The 17,457-nt window shown below is 44.8% G+C and overlaps 1 protein-coding gene across 1 annotated transcript; it reads left to right on the top strand.

Annotated features, from left to right (window-relative positions):
- The first annotated feature begins 4,972 nt into the window (after positions 1 to 4,972).
- On the top strand, positions 4,973 to 17,069 carry LOC120064880 (basic salivary proline-rich protein 1-like). The gene is made up of 2 exons (XM_039015473.1): positions 4,973 to 5,024; positions 16,393 to 17,069. Exons 1-2 carry the CDS (start codon positions 4,973 to 4,975, stop codon positions 17,067 to 17,069), a joined length of 729 nt encoding a protein of 242 aa, XP_038871401.1.
- Positions 17,070 to 17,457: the final 388 nt, after the last annotated feature.

The raw sequence follows: 17,457 nt of genomic DNA, 5'->3' as shown, positions 1-17,457 counted from the left end.
CGGTATGATTACCGACAGTATGATTTCAGTATGATTACAAATGGTATGTTTGCAAACGGTATGATTACAGACAGTATAATTACAGTATGATTACAGCCAGTATGATTTCAGACAGTATGGTCACAAACAGTATGATTACAAACAGTATGATTACAGTATGATCACAAACAGTATGCTTACAGACAGTATGATTACAGACATTATGATTACAGTATGAGTATAGACAGTGTGATTATAGCCGGTATGGTTATAGACAGTATGATTACAAATAGTATGATTACAGGCATCATGATTACAGACAGTATGATTACAGTATGATTACAGCCCATATGATTATAGACCGTGTGATTACAAACAGTATTATTACAGGCAGTATGATCACAGTATGATTACAGGCAGTATGATTACAGGCAGTATGATTACAGACCATATGATTACATTATGATTATAGACGGTATGATTACAAACATTATGATTACAGTATGCTTACAGACATTATGATTCCAGTATGATTACAAACAGTATGATTACAGACAATATGATTACAGACAGTATGATTACAGTATGATTATAGACAGTATGATTACTTATAGTGCGATTAAAAACAGTGATTACAAACAGTATGATTATAGACAGTATGGTTATTGACATTATGATTATAGACCGTGTGATTATAGACAGTATGATTATAAACCATATGATTACTTATAGTGTGATTACAAACAGTATGATTACAAACGGTATGATTACAGACAGTATGATTATAGACAGTATGATTACAGACAGTATGATTACAAACAGTATGATTATAGACAGTATGATTACAGACAGTATGATTACAGACAGTATGATTACAAACAGTATGATTACAGACAGTATGATTACAGACAGTATGATTACAGACAGTATGATTACAAACAGTATGATTACAGACAGTATGATTACAAACAGTATTATTCCACACAGTATGATTACATTACGATTACAGACATTATGATTACAGTATGACCACAGAGAGCATGCTCACATTATGATTACAGATAGTATGATTACAGTGTCATTACAGACCGTATGATTACATACATTATGATTACAAACAGTGTGATTACAGACAGTATGACTACAGATAATATGATTACAGTATGATTACAGCCATTGTGATTACAGTATGATTATAGACAGTGTGATTACAGACAGTGTGATTACAGTATGATTATAGACTAGCCAAAGAACATCTCTCCACCTGCCAGTGATCAAAACATCTCCCCTAGTCTGCTGACAGAAAGGCATTCATAGCCTGGCATCCAAACTGATCTCACTATGTTTAATTTAAAGGCGTTGATAGCCTGGTATTCAAATTGATCACTATATTTCATTTTAATGTTGTTATTACATGGTCACACTGATTACACTGGAAACATGATGGTGAACACAGCATTCAGTCTGGTTTAACCAGGCTTTGAGGTGAGCGTGTAGCCTACAAGTTATGAATTAATGTGGCAAAAGTGCAGGCCTAATTTGCCCCATGTATATCTGACACTCTGCAGGCTACTGTCAGCTTGACATCCAAGCTAAATTCATGATGTTTCACCTCAACAAATGTGAAATGTAGCTAGCCAGGCTAGGTTGTGTTGATGGCGCTGCAATAGATAGTAAGATGAATGGAGGAGGAGTGTGTGTCTTTGTTAACAACAGCTAGTGCAAAATCTCTAATGTTAAGGAAGTCTCAAGTTTTTGCTCGCCTGAGACTTGGAGTACCTCATGATAAGCTGCAGACCACACTATTTAAAATACCAAGAGAGAGTTTTCATCTGTATTTTTCGTAACTTTCTATTTAACACCACAAACCGATACTGGCACTAAGACCGCACTCAACGAGCTGTATAAGGCCATAAGCAAACAAGAACATGTACATTCAGAGGCAGCGTTTCTCGTGGATGGTGACTTGAATGCAGGGGAAGTGAAATTCGTTTTACCACATTTTTACAAGCATGTCACCTGTTTAAGCTAGAAACATTAGATCACCTTTACTCCACACAAACAGGAAGTTTACTCCACACACAGAGATGCATACCACCCCCCTCCCTTTGGCAAATCAGACCATAACTCTATCATCCTGCTTCCTGCTTACAAGCAAAAACTCAAACAGGAAGTACCAGTGACGTGCTCAACACGGAAGTGGTCCGATGAAGCGGATGCTAAGCTACAGGACTGTTTTGCTAGCACAGACTGGAAAATGTCCCAGGATTCATCCAATAACATTGAGGAGTTTACCACATCAGTCACCAGCTTCATTATTAAGTGTTTCGACATGGTCATCCCCACAGTGACCGTACATACGCATCCCAACCAGAAACCATGGATTACAGGCAACATCCACACTGAGCTAAAGGCTAGGGCTGTCGCTTTCAAGGAGCAGGACACTGATCCGGACGCTTATAAAAAAAATCCCGATACAACCTCCGAGGAGCCATCAAACAGGCAAAGTGTCAATACAGGACTAAGACCGAATCCTAAGACACCAGCTCTGATGCTCGACGGATGTGGCAGGGCTTGCAAACTATCACGGAATACAAAGGGAAACCCACCCACAAGCTGCCCAGCGACACAAGCCTACCAGACAAGCTAAATGCCTTCTATGCTCGCTTTGAGGCAAGCAACACTGAACCATCCATGAGAGTACCAGCTGCTCCAGGTGACTGTGTTCACGCTCTCCATAGCCGATGTGATTAAGACCTATTGACTCGCCTGTGCATCAATCTAAGTAACATAATAAAAAAAATCCCATCAAAATCCGTCAATTTAAGCTAGAGATATCGCATGGGCTGCATCTCAATCCACCACATCCACCGATGTCGGCCTTCACATTTGCGGTGGAAGATGGTCAAGCTACGGTGGTGTTTGTCAGATCATGAGACATCCTGTGCCCAAGAACGCCAAGGTAACCTACCTAAATGACTATCGCCCTGTAAGCACTCACATCTATAGCCATGAAATGGTTTGAAAGGTTGGTCATGGCTCACATCAAAACCATCATCCCAGACATCCTGGACCCACTCCTTTTCACATAGCGCCCCAACAGATCCACAGATGACACAATCTCTATTGCACTCCACACTGTCCACACCCACCTGGATAAAAGGAATACCTATGTAAGAATGCTGTTCAATGACTACAGCGCGGCATTCAACACCATAGTACCCTCCAAGCTCATCACCAAGCTCAGGACCCTGGGACTGAACACCTCCTTCTGAAACTGGATCCTGGACTTCCTGATGGGCCGCCACCAGGCGGTGAGTTTAGGCAACAACACATCCGCCATGTTGACCATTAACACGGGGGCCCCTCAGGGGTGTGTGCTTATTCCCTCCCTGTACTTCCTGTTCACCCATGACTGTGTGGCTGCGCACAACTCGAACACCATCATCAAGTTTGCTGATGACACGACGGTGGTAGGAATGATCACCGACGACGACGATGCCGCCTATAGGGAGGAGGTCAGAGACCTGGCAGTGTGGTGCCAGGACAACAACCTCTCCCTCAATGTCAGCAAGACAAAGGAGCTGATCATGGACTACAAGAAACGGAGGGGTGAGTACGCCCCCATCCACATCAATGGGGCTGTAGTGGAAAGCTTCCTCGGTGTTCACATCACTAAGGAATTAACATGGTTCACTAACACCCACACAGTTGTGAAGAGAGCACGACAGAGTCTCCTCCCTCTCAGGAGTCTGAAAAGATTTGGCATGGGCCCTCAGACCCTCAAAAAGTTCCCTTTATGACCAGGTCCCTGCTGTAATTCCCTTTATGACCAGGTCTCTGCTGTAATTCCCTTTATGACCAGGTCCCTGCTGTAATTCCCTTTATGACCAGGTCTCTGCTGTAATTCCCTTTATGACCAGGTCTCTGCTGTAATTCCCTTTATGACCAGGTCCCTGCTGTAATTCCCTTTATGACCAGGTCTCTGCTGTAATTCCCTTTATGACCAGGTCTCTGCTGTAATTCCCTTTATGACCAGGTCCCTGCTGTAATTCCCTTTATGACCAGGTCCCTGCTGTAATTCCCTTTATGACCAGGTCTCTGCTGTAATTCCCTTTATGACCAGGTCCCTGCTGTAATTCCCTTTATGACCAGGTCCCTGCTGTAATTCCCTTTATGACCAGGTCCCTGCTGTAATTCCCTTTATGACCAGGTCCCTGCTGTAATTCCCTTTATGACCAGGTCTCTGCTGTAATTCCCTGTATGACCAGGTCCCTGCTGTAATTCCCTTTATGACCAGGTCCCTGCTGTAATTCCCTGTATGACCAGGTCCCTGCTGTAATTCCCTTTATGACCAGGTCCCTGCTGTAATTCCCTTTATGACCAGGTCCCTGCTGTAATTCCCTTTATGACCAGGTCTCTGCTGTAATTCCCTTTATGACCAGGTCTCTGCTGTAATTCCCTGTATGACCAGGTCCCTGCTGTAATTCCCTGTATGACCAGGTCTCTGCTGTAATTCCCTTTATGACCAGGTCCCTGCTGTAATTCCCTGTATGACCAGGTCCCTGCTGTAATTCCCTGTATGACCAGGTCTCTGCTGTAATTCCCTGTATGACCAGGTCTCTGCTGTAATTCCCTTTATGACCAGGTCCCTGCTGTAATTCCCTTTATGACCAGGTCCCTGCTGTAATTCCCTTTATGACCAGGTCCCTGCTGTAATTCCCTGTATGACCAGGTCTCTGCTGTAATTCCCTTTATGACCAGGTCCCTGCTGTAATTCCCTGTATGACCAGGTCCCTGCTGTAATTCCCTGTATGACCAGGTCCCTGCTGTAATTCCCTGTATGAATTTAGCTGTAAGGCATAGTAAACATTGCTGCGGAGTATTTGCAGCATGATTTGCATGATCACCTCTTTGTGTGACAAAGGTTATGTGGTCATAAAGAGGGAGACATTAACCAGTCAGACTGTTTTAGAAGAATTGAGGCATGATAATGGGGGCGGCAGGTAGACTAGCGGTTAAAGAGGCGGACCAGCAACCAGAGGGTCAGACAGAAACATGAGTCAGCAACCAGAGGGTCAGACAGGAACGTGAGCCAGCAACCAGAGGGTCAGACAGAAACATGAGTCAGCAACCAGAGGGTCAGACAGGAACGTGAGCCAGCAACCAGAGGGTCAGACAAGAACGTGAGCCAGCAACCAGAGGGTCAGACAGGAACGTGAGCCAGCAACCAGAGGGTCAGACAAGAACGTGAGCCAGCAACCAGAGGATCAGACAGGAACGTGAGCCAGCAACCAGAGGGTCAGACAAGAACATGAGCCAGCAACCAGAGGGTCAGACAAGAACGTGAGCCAGCAACCAGAGGGTTGGACAGGAACATTTGGTGCGGAGTGAGCCGGCAACCGGTTTGTCATGGAGTCCCCTGACTAACAGACAGGTTGATACAGATGGAGGACAGGAGAGATGGTTTGTCACGGAGTCCCCTGACTAACAGACAGGTTGATACAGATGGAGGACAGGAGAGATAGTTTGTCACGGAGTCCCCTGACTAACAGACAGGTTGATACAGATGGAGGACAGGAGAGATGGTTTGTCACGGAGTCCCCTGACTAACAGACAGGTTGATACAGATGGAGGACAGGAGAGATGGTTTGTCACGGAGTCCCCTGACTAACAGACAGGTTGATACAGATGGAGGACAGGAGAGATGGTTTGTCACGGAGTCCCCTGACTAACAGACAGGTTGATACAGATGGAGGACAGGAGAGATAGTTTGTCACGGAGTCCCCTGACTAACAGACAGGTTGATACAGATGGAGGACAGGAGAGATGGTTTGTCACGGAGTCCCCTGACTAACAGACAGGTTGATACAGATGGAGGACAGGAGAGATAGTTTGTCACGGAGTCCCCTGACTAACAGACATGTTGATACAGATGGAGGACAGGAGAGATAGTTTGTCACGGAGTCCCCTGACTAACAGACAGGTTGATACAGATGGAGGACAGGAGAGATAGTTTGTCACGGAGTCCCCTGACTAACAGACAGGTTGATACAGATGTCTGAACTGGGAGAGACCTTGCACTCAGCATTACAATTATACAACATACATTACTTTTCAATGTATTTTGCTATTATTCTATTGACTGGTACTATCAACAGGTGGGGGGGACCCTCTGTATTCTTCAAACGTGTCAGGGAACAGTCTTACAGTATATGGGACACCATAAGGGATGACGACTAGCATGTACCACCAGACAACATACTGATAGGTACAGTACCTGTGTCGGCTGTAAATGACAACTAGCATGTACCACCAGACAACATACTGATAGGTACAGTACCTGTATCGGCTGTAAATGACAACTAGCATGTACCACCAGACAACATACTGATAGGTACAGTACCTGTATCGGCTGTAAATGACAACTAGCATGTACCACCAGACAACATACTGATAGGTACAGTACCTGTGTCGGCTGTAAATGACAACTAGCATGTACCACCAGACAACATACTGATAGGTACAGTACCTGTATCGGCTGTAAATGACAACTAGCATGTACCACCAGACAACATACTGATAGGTACAGTACCTGTGTCGGCTGTAAATGACAACTAGCATGTACCACCAGACAACATACTGATAGGTACAGTACCTGTATCGGCTGTAAATGACAACTAGCATGTACCACCAGACAACATACTGATAGGTACAGTACCTGTGTCGGCTGTAAATGACAACTAGCATGTACCACCAGACAACATACTGATAGGTACAGTACCTGTGTCGGCTGTAAATGACAACTAGCATGTACCACCAGACAACATACTGATAGGTACAGTACCTGTATCGGCTGTAAATGACAACTAGCATGTACCACCAGACAACATACTGATAGGTACAGTACCTGTATCGGCTGTAAATGACAACTAGCATGTACCACCAGACAACATACTGATAGGTACAGTACCTGTATCGGCTGTAAATGACAACTAGCATGTACCACCAGACAACATACTGATAGGTACAGTACCTGTATCGGCTGTAAATGACAACTAGCATGTACCACCAGACAGTTAGACAGACAGAGAGCTGTACATGTGGTTAGACAGACAGAGAGCTGTACATGTGGTTAGACAGACAGAGAGCTGTACATGTCAGTGTGTCAGACAGACAGAGAGCTGTACATGTCAGTGTGTTAGACAGACAGAGAGCTGTACATGTCAGTGTGTTAGACAGACAGAGAGCTGTACATGTCAGTGTGTTAGACAGACAGAGAGCTGTACATGTCAGTGTGTTAGACAGACAGAGAGCTGTACATGTGGTTAGACAGACAGAGAGCTGTACATGTCAGTGTGTTAGACAGACAGAGAGCTGTACATGTCAGTGTGGTAAGACAGAGAGCTGTACATGTCAGTGTGTTAGACAGACAGAGAGCTGTACATGTCAGTGTGGTTAGACAGACAGAGAGCTGTACATGTCAGTGTGTTAGACAGACAGAGAGCTGTACATGTGGTTAGCCAGACAGAGAGCTGTACATGTGGTTAGCCAGACAGAGAGCTGTACATGTCAGTGTGGTTAGACAGAGGGCTGTACATGTCAGTGTGTTAGACAGACAGAGAGCTGTACATGTCAGTGTGTTAGACAGACAGAGAGCTGTACATGTCAGTGTGTTAGACAGACAGAGAGCTGTACATGTCAGTGTGTTAGACAGACAGAGAGCTGTACATGTCAGTGCGTTAGACAGACAGAGAGCTGTACATGTCAGTGTGTTAGACAGACAGAGAGCTGTACATGTCAGTGTGTTAGACAGACAGAGAGCTGTACATGTCAGTGTGTTAGACAGACAGAGAGCTGTACATGTCAGTGTGTTAGACAGACAGAGAGCTGTACATGTCAGTGTGTTAGACAGACAGAGAGCTGTACATGTCAGTGTGTTAGACAGACAGAGAGCTGTACATGTCAGTGTGTTAGACAGACAGAGAGCTGTACATGTGGTTAGACAGACAGAGAGCTGTACATGTCAGTGTGTTAGACAGACAGAGAGCTGTACATGTGGTTAGACAGACAGAGAGCTGTACATGTCAGTGTGTCAGACAGACAGAGAGCTGTACAGGTCAGTGTGTTAGACAGACAGAGAGCTGTACAGGTCAGTGTGTTAGACAGAGAGCTGTACAGGTCAGTGTGTTAGACAGACAGAGAGCTGTACATGTCAGTGTGGTTAGACAGACAGAGGGCTGTACATGTCAGTGTGTTAGACAGACAGAGGGCTGTACATGTCAGTGTGGTTAGACAGACAGAGAGCTGTACATGTGGTTAGACAGACAGAGAGCTGTACATGTCAGTGTGTTAGACAGACAGAGAGCTGTACATGTCAGTGTGGTTAGACAGAGAGCTGTACATGTCAGTGTGTTAGACAGACAGAGAGCTGTACATGTCAGTGTGTTAGACAGACAGAGAGCTGTACATGTCAGTGTGTTAGACAGACAGAGAGCTGTACATGTGGTTAGACAGACAGAGAGCTGTACATGTCAGTGTGTTAGACAGAGAGCTGTACATGTCAGTGTGGTTAGACAGAGAGCTGTACATGTCAGTGTGTTAGACAGACAGAGAGCTGTACATGTCAGTGTGTTAGACAGACAGAGAGCTGTACATGTCAGTGTGTTAGACAGACAGAGAGCTGTACATGTGGTTAGACAGACAGAGAGCTGTACATGTCAGTGTGGTTAGACAGAGAGCTGTACATGTCAGTGTGTTAGACAGACAGAGAGCTGTACATGTGGTTAGACAGACAGAGAGCTGTACATGTCAGTGTGGTTAGACAGAGAGCTGTACATGTCAGTGTGTTAGACAGACAGAGAGCTGTACATGTGGTTAGACAGACAGAGAGCTGTACATGTCAGTTTGGTTAGACAGACAGAGAGCTGTACATGTCAGTGTGTTAGACAGACAGAGAGCTGTACATGTCAGTGTGGTTAGACAGAGAGCTGTACATGTCAGTGTGTTAGACAGACAGAGAGCTGTACATGTCAGTGTGGTTAGACAGAGAGCTGTACATGTCAGTGTGTTAGACAGACAGAGAGCTGTACATGTGGTTAGACAGACAGAGAGCTGTACATGTCAGTTTGGTTAGACAGACAGAGAGCTGTACATGTCAGTGTGGTTAGACAGAGAGCTGTACATGTCAGTGTGTTAGACAGACAGAGAGCTGTACATGTGGTTAGACAGACAGAGAGCTGTACATGTCAGTGTGTTAGACAGACAGAGAGCTGTACATGTCAGTGTGTTAGACAGACAGAGAGCTGTACATGTCAGTGTGTTAGACAGACAGAGAGCTGTACATGTCAGTGTGTTAGACAGACAGAGAGCTGTACATGTCAGTTTGGTTAGACAGACAGAGAGCTGTACATGTCAGTTTGGTTAGACAGACAACTCCTTAGAATGGACCATAAAAGTAGAACTCTGATAGTTCTGCGACAGCTGAAGTTGTACCAAAGATTTGTATGCTCCTTGTTTTATCTGTGGTTGTACTCTGCACACAACTTATTTTCATTTGCTAGGTAACGTGTAGGCATACTGTCTTTATAAGCAAGTCAATGTGATAGCCTATTTAGAACAGAAAATGTTTTGTCTTTGTAACACAAACACACCCATCCATTTTTTGGGGGGTGATAAATGTATCTACACTCAAGCTGGTCATGTTTGTGCAATTGTCCACATGTAGCCTACAGCTGTAGGGATTTTAGTTCTCGGATTTGGCCGAAAAAGAAAGGAAATGAACATGAGCTCAACAATGCTCTACGAAGGTTTTGTTTTTACTACACAGCTTCGGTCTACTACTGTAGCTATGTTGGTCTACTGTACTTCCAACAATGTGTAGGCAGGTTGTTTAGGATTAAAACCTCCTCAAACAGCCTAATTCATACTCTTGGAGCAGGTGCTCCCACAGTAATGTGATTTGTACTGCATACAAGGTAATGTGTTGCATTCTTCCCACCTCACATTAAGACAAACCATTCCATTACCTTTTCAAGATGTTTTTATATTTTATTATATGAAAATAAGCTTTGCTTTTATACTTACAATACCGTCAGGCTTGATGGAGCAAGATGTTTCATCTTGTAGTAATCTGGTGCCTGCCTGTATTTCCTTAAACCTTTATTTTAACAATACATGGAAAAATCATTATATTTCATAACATCATTGTTGGACAGTAGGTACCCAACATAACAGCAGGGGGTGGTGTGTTGGACAGTAGGTACCCAACATAACAGCAGGGGGTGGTGTGTTGGACAGTAGGTACCCAACATAACAGCAGGGGGTGGTGTGTTGGACAGTAGGTACCCAACATAACAGCAGGGGGTGGTGTGTTGGACAGTAGATACCCAACATAACAGCAGGGGGTGGTGTGTTGGACAGTAGGTACCCAACATAACAGCAGGGGGTGGTGTGTTGGACAGTAGGTACCCAACATAACAGCAGGGGGTGGTGTGTTGGACAGTAGGTACCCAACATAACAGCAGGGGGTGGTGTGTTGGACAGTAGGTACCCAACATAACAGCAGGGGGTGGTGTGTTGGACAGTAGGTACCCAACATAACAGCAGGGGGTGGTGTGTTGGACAGTAGGTACCCAACATAACAGCAGGGGGTGGTGTGTTGGACACAGTATAGATATAGAAGGCTATAGAGCCTGTCTGCATTCCTGAGTTCTGTAGTCGTTAGCGTGGAGAAATAGTAAATTCTTAAATCCTTCCCCAAAATGTTTTTCTTTTGCCCAACATTATTAATTGGAAATGGTACATTGATGATATTTTTTGTTTCATGGAGGGGTGATGCAAAACAGCTCCAGGCATTCCATGCTTTTCTAAACTCGCCGGTCCCGTTCTGTGAGCTTGTGTGGCCTACCACTTCACGGCTGAGCCGTTGTTGCTCATAGACGTTTCGACTTCACAATAACAGCACCTACAGTTGACCGGGACAGCTCTAGTAGGGCAGAAATTTGACAAACTGACAAACTGACATAAGGTGGCATCCTACGACAGTGCCACGTTGAAAGTCACTGAACTCTTCAGTACGGGCCATTCTACTGCCAATGTTTGTCTATGGAGATTACATGGCTGTGTGCTCGATTTTATATACCTATCAGCAACAGGTGTGGCTGAAATAGCGAAATACACTAATTTGAAGGGATGTCCACATACTTTAGGCCATGTAGTGTATCATACTAATTCCGGATTTACATTGACTATTTTACGTCTAGTCTATGAGACGTAGGCTGTGAGAGTTTGAGAGCTGGTCTTCTCCTCCGTAGTGGAAAGAAGCAAGTACACGTCACACTCCCTGTGCCTTGCCACTCAACGATGCCCACTGAACCCAAAGGCTCTTTTAAGAGACAGCTAATAAATGTAAATAAGCACACACTGTAAGTGCATGTCATAGCTACAGGAAGTAGACGTGCTGAGGGTGCTGCGGAACCTCCTGATAAATCAGAATAAATACATTAAAAATAATACTTTATTTTTTATTTTTTTACTCCTGTATGAGTGGACCAAAATAGCCATCAGTAGTAGCCGCCAGAAATGTTTTTCTTCATTAATATGAAAAAACTTTCATAGCAAAATATACCAAGCTAAATGCAATGATGGGATACTAATGGAAAGACGTGGTCAGTGAAACTCGAGATACATTGAGTCTATATGTGAATAATCTCAAGCATGAAAACTTCCATTATGACTCAAATCCACGGATCATGCACTCACTGGATAGTTATTCAACTGGTATTGTATTGCAGCTGTCACTGTCTTTCTCTGCCCCCATCTCTCTCTCTCTCTCTCCCCCGACTCTCTCTCTCTCTCCCCCCCTCTTTCTCTCTCTGTCTCTCTCTCGCCCCCCCCCCTCTCGCTCTCTCCCCCATCTCTCTCTCTCGCTCTCTCCCCCCTCTCTCTCTCTCTCTCCCCCCTCTTTCTCTCTCTGTCTCTCCCCCCCCCCCCTCTCTCCCCCTTCTCTGTCCAGTCCAGTACTCTCCAGGGTGGGAATTAGACATGTACTTAAAGGTTTGATGAGTCAGACCACAGTCGTCTCAGCTGTTGTTCTCCTATCAGGAAAACAGAAAAATAATCAGCTGGGAAAACACCCTTTTCTGAAATCTGTCAAAAGAATCTCTTGGACTCCCTGCTGGTCTGGACTAGACTGCTCTGTAGACCATTATGAAGTCATATAGCTGTAAAGCCATGACCCTCCTGTCCCCAGGTTACACAGTTGTTGTAGCCCTCTGTTTCAGTTCACTGTGTTGAGTTCAGTTTCCCCTACACACTGAACTAAGGTCAGTCTTATGGTTCCTTAGCCTAACGGTTGAGGTCAGAGGTCAGTCTAGAACATTTTTGAATTGTTCAATATAATTATGATGGTTCAACACATGAAATGCTTCACCTTTAGGTTTGGTCCATTTCCCTGTTCAAAGAAATCAGGACTCAATTCCAGAAGTCTTGCTACGGTGTTTGCGTTCAAGGTCAGGATTGTATATAAGGGTATTAGCATACAGCAGTAAATTCTCTTGAAAGTGCCATCCAGTGTGAATTATACCGTGACATTTGGGGGGTCTATTTTTTTTTACTATATTTTTTTAAGGGCTTTATATTAAAGACACAATTTAACTGTTAACATGTTGTAACGTCTGCTTCCAACTCACAAACACATAGATCCCCTGAACGCAGCTCACTTTCCAGCTCACTTTCCAGCTCACACTCTCATTCACATAGATCCCCTGAACGCATCTCACTTTCCAGCCCACTTTCCAACTCACACTCTCATACACATAGATCCCCTGAACGCAGCTCACTCTCCAGCCCACTTTCCAGCTCACACTCTCATTCACATAGATCCCCTGAACGCAGCTCACTCTCCAGTCCACTTTCCAGCTCACACTCTCATACACATAGATCCCCTGAACGCAGCTCACTCTCCAGCCCACTTTCCAGCTCACACTCTCATTCACATAGATCCCCTGAACGCAGCTCACTCTCCAGTCCACTTTCCAGCTCACACTCTCATACACATAGATCCCCTGAACGCAGCTCACTCTCCAGATCTCAATCACCTGAATTCTGATCACCTGTTCACACACCTGTAGGTCATTTACACTATTTAGTTAATTCTTTGCACCCATCACTGTGAGGTATTGTTTGTTTTGATACACATTCTATTCGGAGCTCTGTTTAGGTCCATATTAGTCCTCCCGTGTGTCATAGTTTTTGGCCATCCTCACTAACGACGCCTTTTTGCCTATTCATTTACATTTAAGTCATTTAGCAGACGCTCTTATCCAGAGCGACTTACAAATTATTCCATGCCTGTACTTTTGCCTATCAGATTTCCTGTCATCAACCTCTTGCCTGATCTCCCGGACTACATTGTTAAACCTTTTCCCTGCCTGTACTGTTACCTTTTTGGAGTCCCTGTGTATGACCTTCTGCCTGCCCCTGGACCCAGCTACCTGCCTCCTCCTGTGGTCCTTTACAATAAACACCTGCTGCGGCCTGCGCTTGAAACCAGCTCTCTGTCTCCCATCATATTCATTACACAATGTATTACCTTTGAATGTGTCATGAACACAACCAGTCATGATGTTTTAATCTGTTTGTCAAACAAATCACTTCAAACAGTAGGTTAAGTAGGATTTCTTGCGCACGTTTGTCTGCTCTGAAATAAGTCCATCTGAGCACTGTGCACGCCATTTGAAACATCCCATTATAAGCATCACACGTTTAGTGCCATTCAGTCTACAAAGTGGTGGCTATTCGAAGGGAAGCTTCACCAAAAATGTTAGCGATTAAAAAAATTAACTTAGAAAATGATTTCTCATTCGTGTTTCATCAGTGGTGGAAAAAGTATTACATTTTAATATTTGAGTAAAAGTAAAGAAATTCATTTATTTATTTTTTATTTTCATTTTATTTGATTTAACCTTTATTTAACTTGGCAAGTCAGTTAAGAACAATTTCTTATTTACAATGACTGCCTTCCCCCGGCCAAACCCGGACGATGCTGGGCCAATTGTGCGCTGCCCTATGGGACTCCCAATCACGGCCGGATGTGATACCGCCTGGAATCGAACCAGAGAGTGACGCCTCTTGCACTGAGGTGCAGTACCTTAGACCGTTGCACCACTCGGGAAAAAATGACTTGAGTAAAATGTCATAGTAAATGCTATACGTGACCAGACAGCATCAGATACATGGGCTACACATACTAAGACAGAGGGGCACTATTTCACTTGCTATGATGCTTTCTCCGGTGAGATTGATTAGAAATTAGAGAGTTGATTAGAGAGTTGAATAGAGATTAGAGAGTTGATTAGAGAGTTGAATAGAGATTAGAGAGTTGATTAGAGAGTTGAATAGAGATTAGAGAGTTGATTAGAGAGTTGATTAGAGAGTTGAATAGAGATTAGAGAGTTGATTAGAGATTAGAGAGTTGATTAGAGATTAGAGAGTTGAATAGAGAGTTGAATAGTCACATGTACAGGGTGGCAGATAATATTACAGGGTACAGTGAAATCTGAGCTCCAATAATGCAGGACAAAGTGAAATAAAACAATTAAAATATAATAAAAATATATAATAAAACAAATACTCAGCCCGACAGAGGATAGTACGTATGGCCCAGTACATAACTGGGGCCGAGATCCCTGCCATACAGGAACTCTATATCAGGTGTTGTCAGATGAAGGCCCTAAAACTTGTCAAAGACTCAAGCCACCCAAGTCATAGACTGTTCTCTCTGCTACCGCACAGCAAGCGGTACCGATGCACTAAGTCTGGAACCAACAGGACCCTGAACAGTTTCTACCTCCAAGCCATAAGACTGCTAAATAGTTAGTTAAATAGTCTGGGTAGCTATTGGTTAACTATCTGCATTGAACTCATTTGACTCATCACAGTTGTTGCTGTTACTGTTTATTATCTATCCTGTTGCATAATCACTTTATCCTTACCTATATGTACATATCTACCTCAATTACCTCGTACCCCTGCACATCAACTCGGTACTGGTACCCCGTGTATATAGCCAAGTTATCGTTACTCATTGTGTATTTATTCCTTGTGTTAATATTTTTCTTTTATTTCTCTATTTTCTTTCTCTCTGCATTGTTGGGAAGAGCCAGCAAGTCAGCATTTCACTGTTAGTCTACACCTGTTGTTTACGAAGTGACAAATGCAATTTGATTTGAGCTTCCAGTCATGGGCAGAGCCTCCAATCTTAGGCAGAGCAGAGCCTCTAGTCATGGGAAGAGCCTCCAGTCTTAGGCAGAGCAGAGCCTCTAGTCATGGGAAGAGCCTCCAGTCTTAGGCAGAGCAGAGCCTCTAGTCATGGGAAGAACCTCCAGTCTTAGGCAGAGCAGAGCCTCTAGTCATGGGCAGAGCCTCCAGTCTTGTGCGACTATAATATTGTGTTGACTGCTGAGCTGACTGAAGACCTGGCATTCAACTCGCAGTTGTTAATATCGTTTCCACCCAAACATGTTGTAGAATGTGTCTTATGAAAAACATTCCAGACACTTGTACTTCTTGCTTTCTTGGCAAGAGAGAAGAGAGAGAAGAGAGAAGAGAGAAGAGAGAAGAGAGAAGAGAGAGAGAGAGAGAGAGAGAGAATACTTAATACACCGGATGAGACAGGAGAAATATTCCAGATATAACAGACTGACCCTAGCCCCTGGACACATAAAATATTGCACCATACATACTGGAGGCTGAGACAGGAGCGGTGTGGGAGACACTGTGCCTGCCAACCAGGCAGGATATAACCCCACCCACTTTGCCAAAGCACAGCCCCCACACCACTAGAGGGATATCTTCAACCATCAACCTACTACCCTGAGACAAGGCCGAGTATAGCACACTTTTTATTTTTTTATTTCACCTTTATTTAACCAGGTAGGCTAGTTGAGAACAAGTTCTCATTTACAACTGCGACCTGGCCAAGATAAAGCATAGCAGTGTGAACAGACAACAACACAGAGTTACACATGGAGTAAACAATAAACAAGTCAATAACACAGTAGGGAAAAAATTAATAGAAATGAGTCTATATACATTGTGTGCAAAAGGCATGAGGTAGGCAATAAATAGGCCATAGGAGCGAATAATTAAATTTAGCAAATTAACACTGGAGTGATAAATCATCAGATGATCATGTGCAAGTAGAGATACTGGTGTGCAAAAGAGCAGAAAAGTAAATAAATAAAAACAGTAAGGGGATGAGGTAGGTAAATTGGGTGAGCTGTTTACAGATAGACTATGTACAGCTGCAGCGATCGGTTAGCTGCTCAGATAGCAGATGTTTAAAGTTGGTGAGGGAAATAAAAGTCTCCAACCCACGAAGATCTCCCCCACGGCACGAACCCGAGGCAGGCTCCAACCCACGAAGATCTCCCCCACGGCACGAACCCGAGGCAGGCTCCAACCCACGAAGCTCTCCCCCACGGCACGAACCCGAGGCAGGCTCCAACCCACGAAGCTCTCCCCCACGGCACGAACCCGATGGAGGCTCCAACCCACGAAGCTCTCCCCCACGGCACGAACCCGAGGGAGGCTCCAACCCACGAAGCTCTCCCCCACGGCACGAACCCGAGGGAGGCTCCAACCCACGAAGCTCTCCCCCACGGCACGAACCCGAGGCAGGCTCCAACCCACGAAGCTCTCCCCCACGGCACGAACCCGAGAGAGGCTCCAACCCACGAAGCTCTCCCCCACGGCACGAACCCGAGAGAGGCTCCAACCCACGAAGCTCTCCCCCACGGCACGAACCCGAGGGAGGCTCCAACCCACGAAGCTCTCCCCCACGGCACGAAACCGATGGAGGCTCCAACCCACGAAGCTCTCCCCCACGGCACGAACCCGAGGCAGGCTCCAACCCACGAAGCTCTCCCCCACGGCACGAACCCGAGGGAGGCTCCAACCCACGAAGATCTCCCCCACGGCACGAACCCGAGGGAGGCTCCAACCCACGAAGATCTCCCCCACGGCACGAACCCGAGGGAGGCTCCAACCTTTTTTTCAAGTTCCCAGTTGTCATAAAAGCACCATAATACTGCACAAATGATGGAAATGACAGGCTTCAAACTGAGAATCTGAGATCAATAAAAGTGTCCTTGTCTTGAATCCATCAATAGCCCAGGCCTAGGTGTGTGGAAACACATGTTGTAGGCTACAATATGAGGAGGAAATTATAGTCCTAAAAATGCTTTTCCATGCTTTCACTGACTCACCCAATGACGCGCTGGTGATGGCGGATGCGCTCGTGCCAAAAGCCCCTCTCAATAGGCCTATTTAGAAGTTGATCAAATATGTTGGTAGCCTACAGCAGGAGCCATTTGCTTTCCAAATGTATTTCAATTTATCAGGGGTGCTACAGCTCCTACAGAACGCTTTGCGCAGCTATGATTCTATAAGGAAATAAATGATGAAGTGCAACGC

This window comes from Salvelinus namaycush, chromosome 20 (genome assembly GCF_016432855.1).
Source record: "Salvelinus namaycush isolate Seneca chromosome 20, SaNama_1.0, whole genome shotgun sequence".
Taxonomy (NCBI): domain Eukaryota; kingdom Metazoa; phylum Chordata; class Actinopteri; order Salmoniformes; family Salmonidae; genus Salvelinus; species Salvelinus namaycush.
Note: the sequence above shows the minus strand (reverse complement) of the source record. Positions and strands in the feature narration are given on the sequence as shown.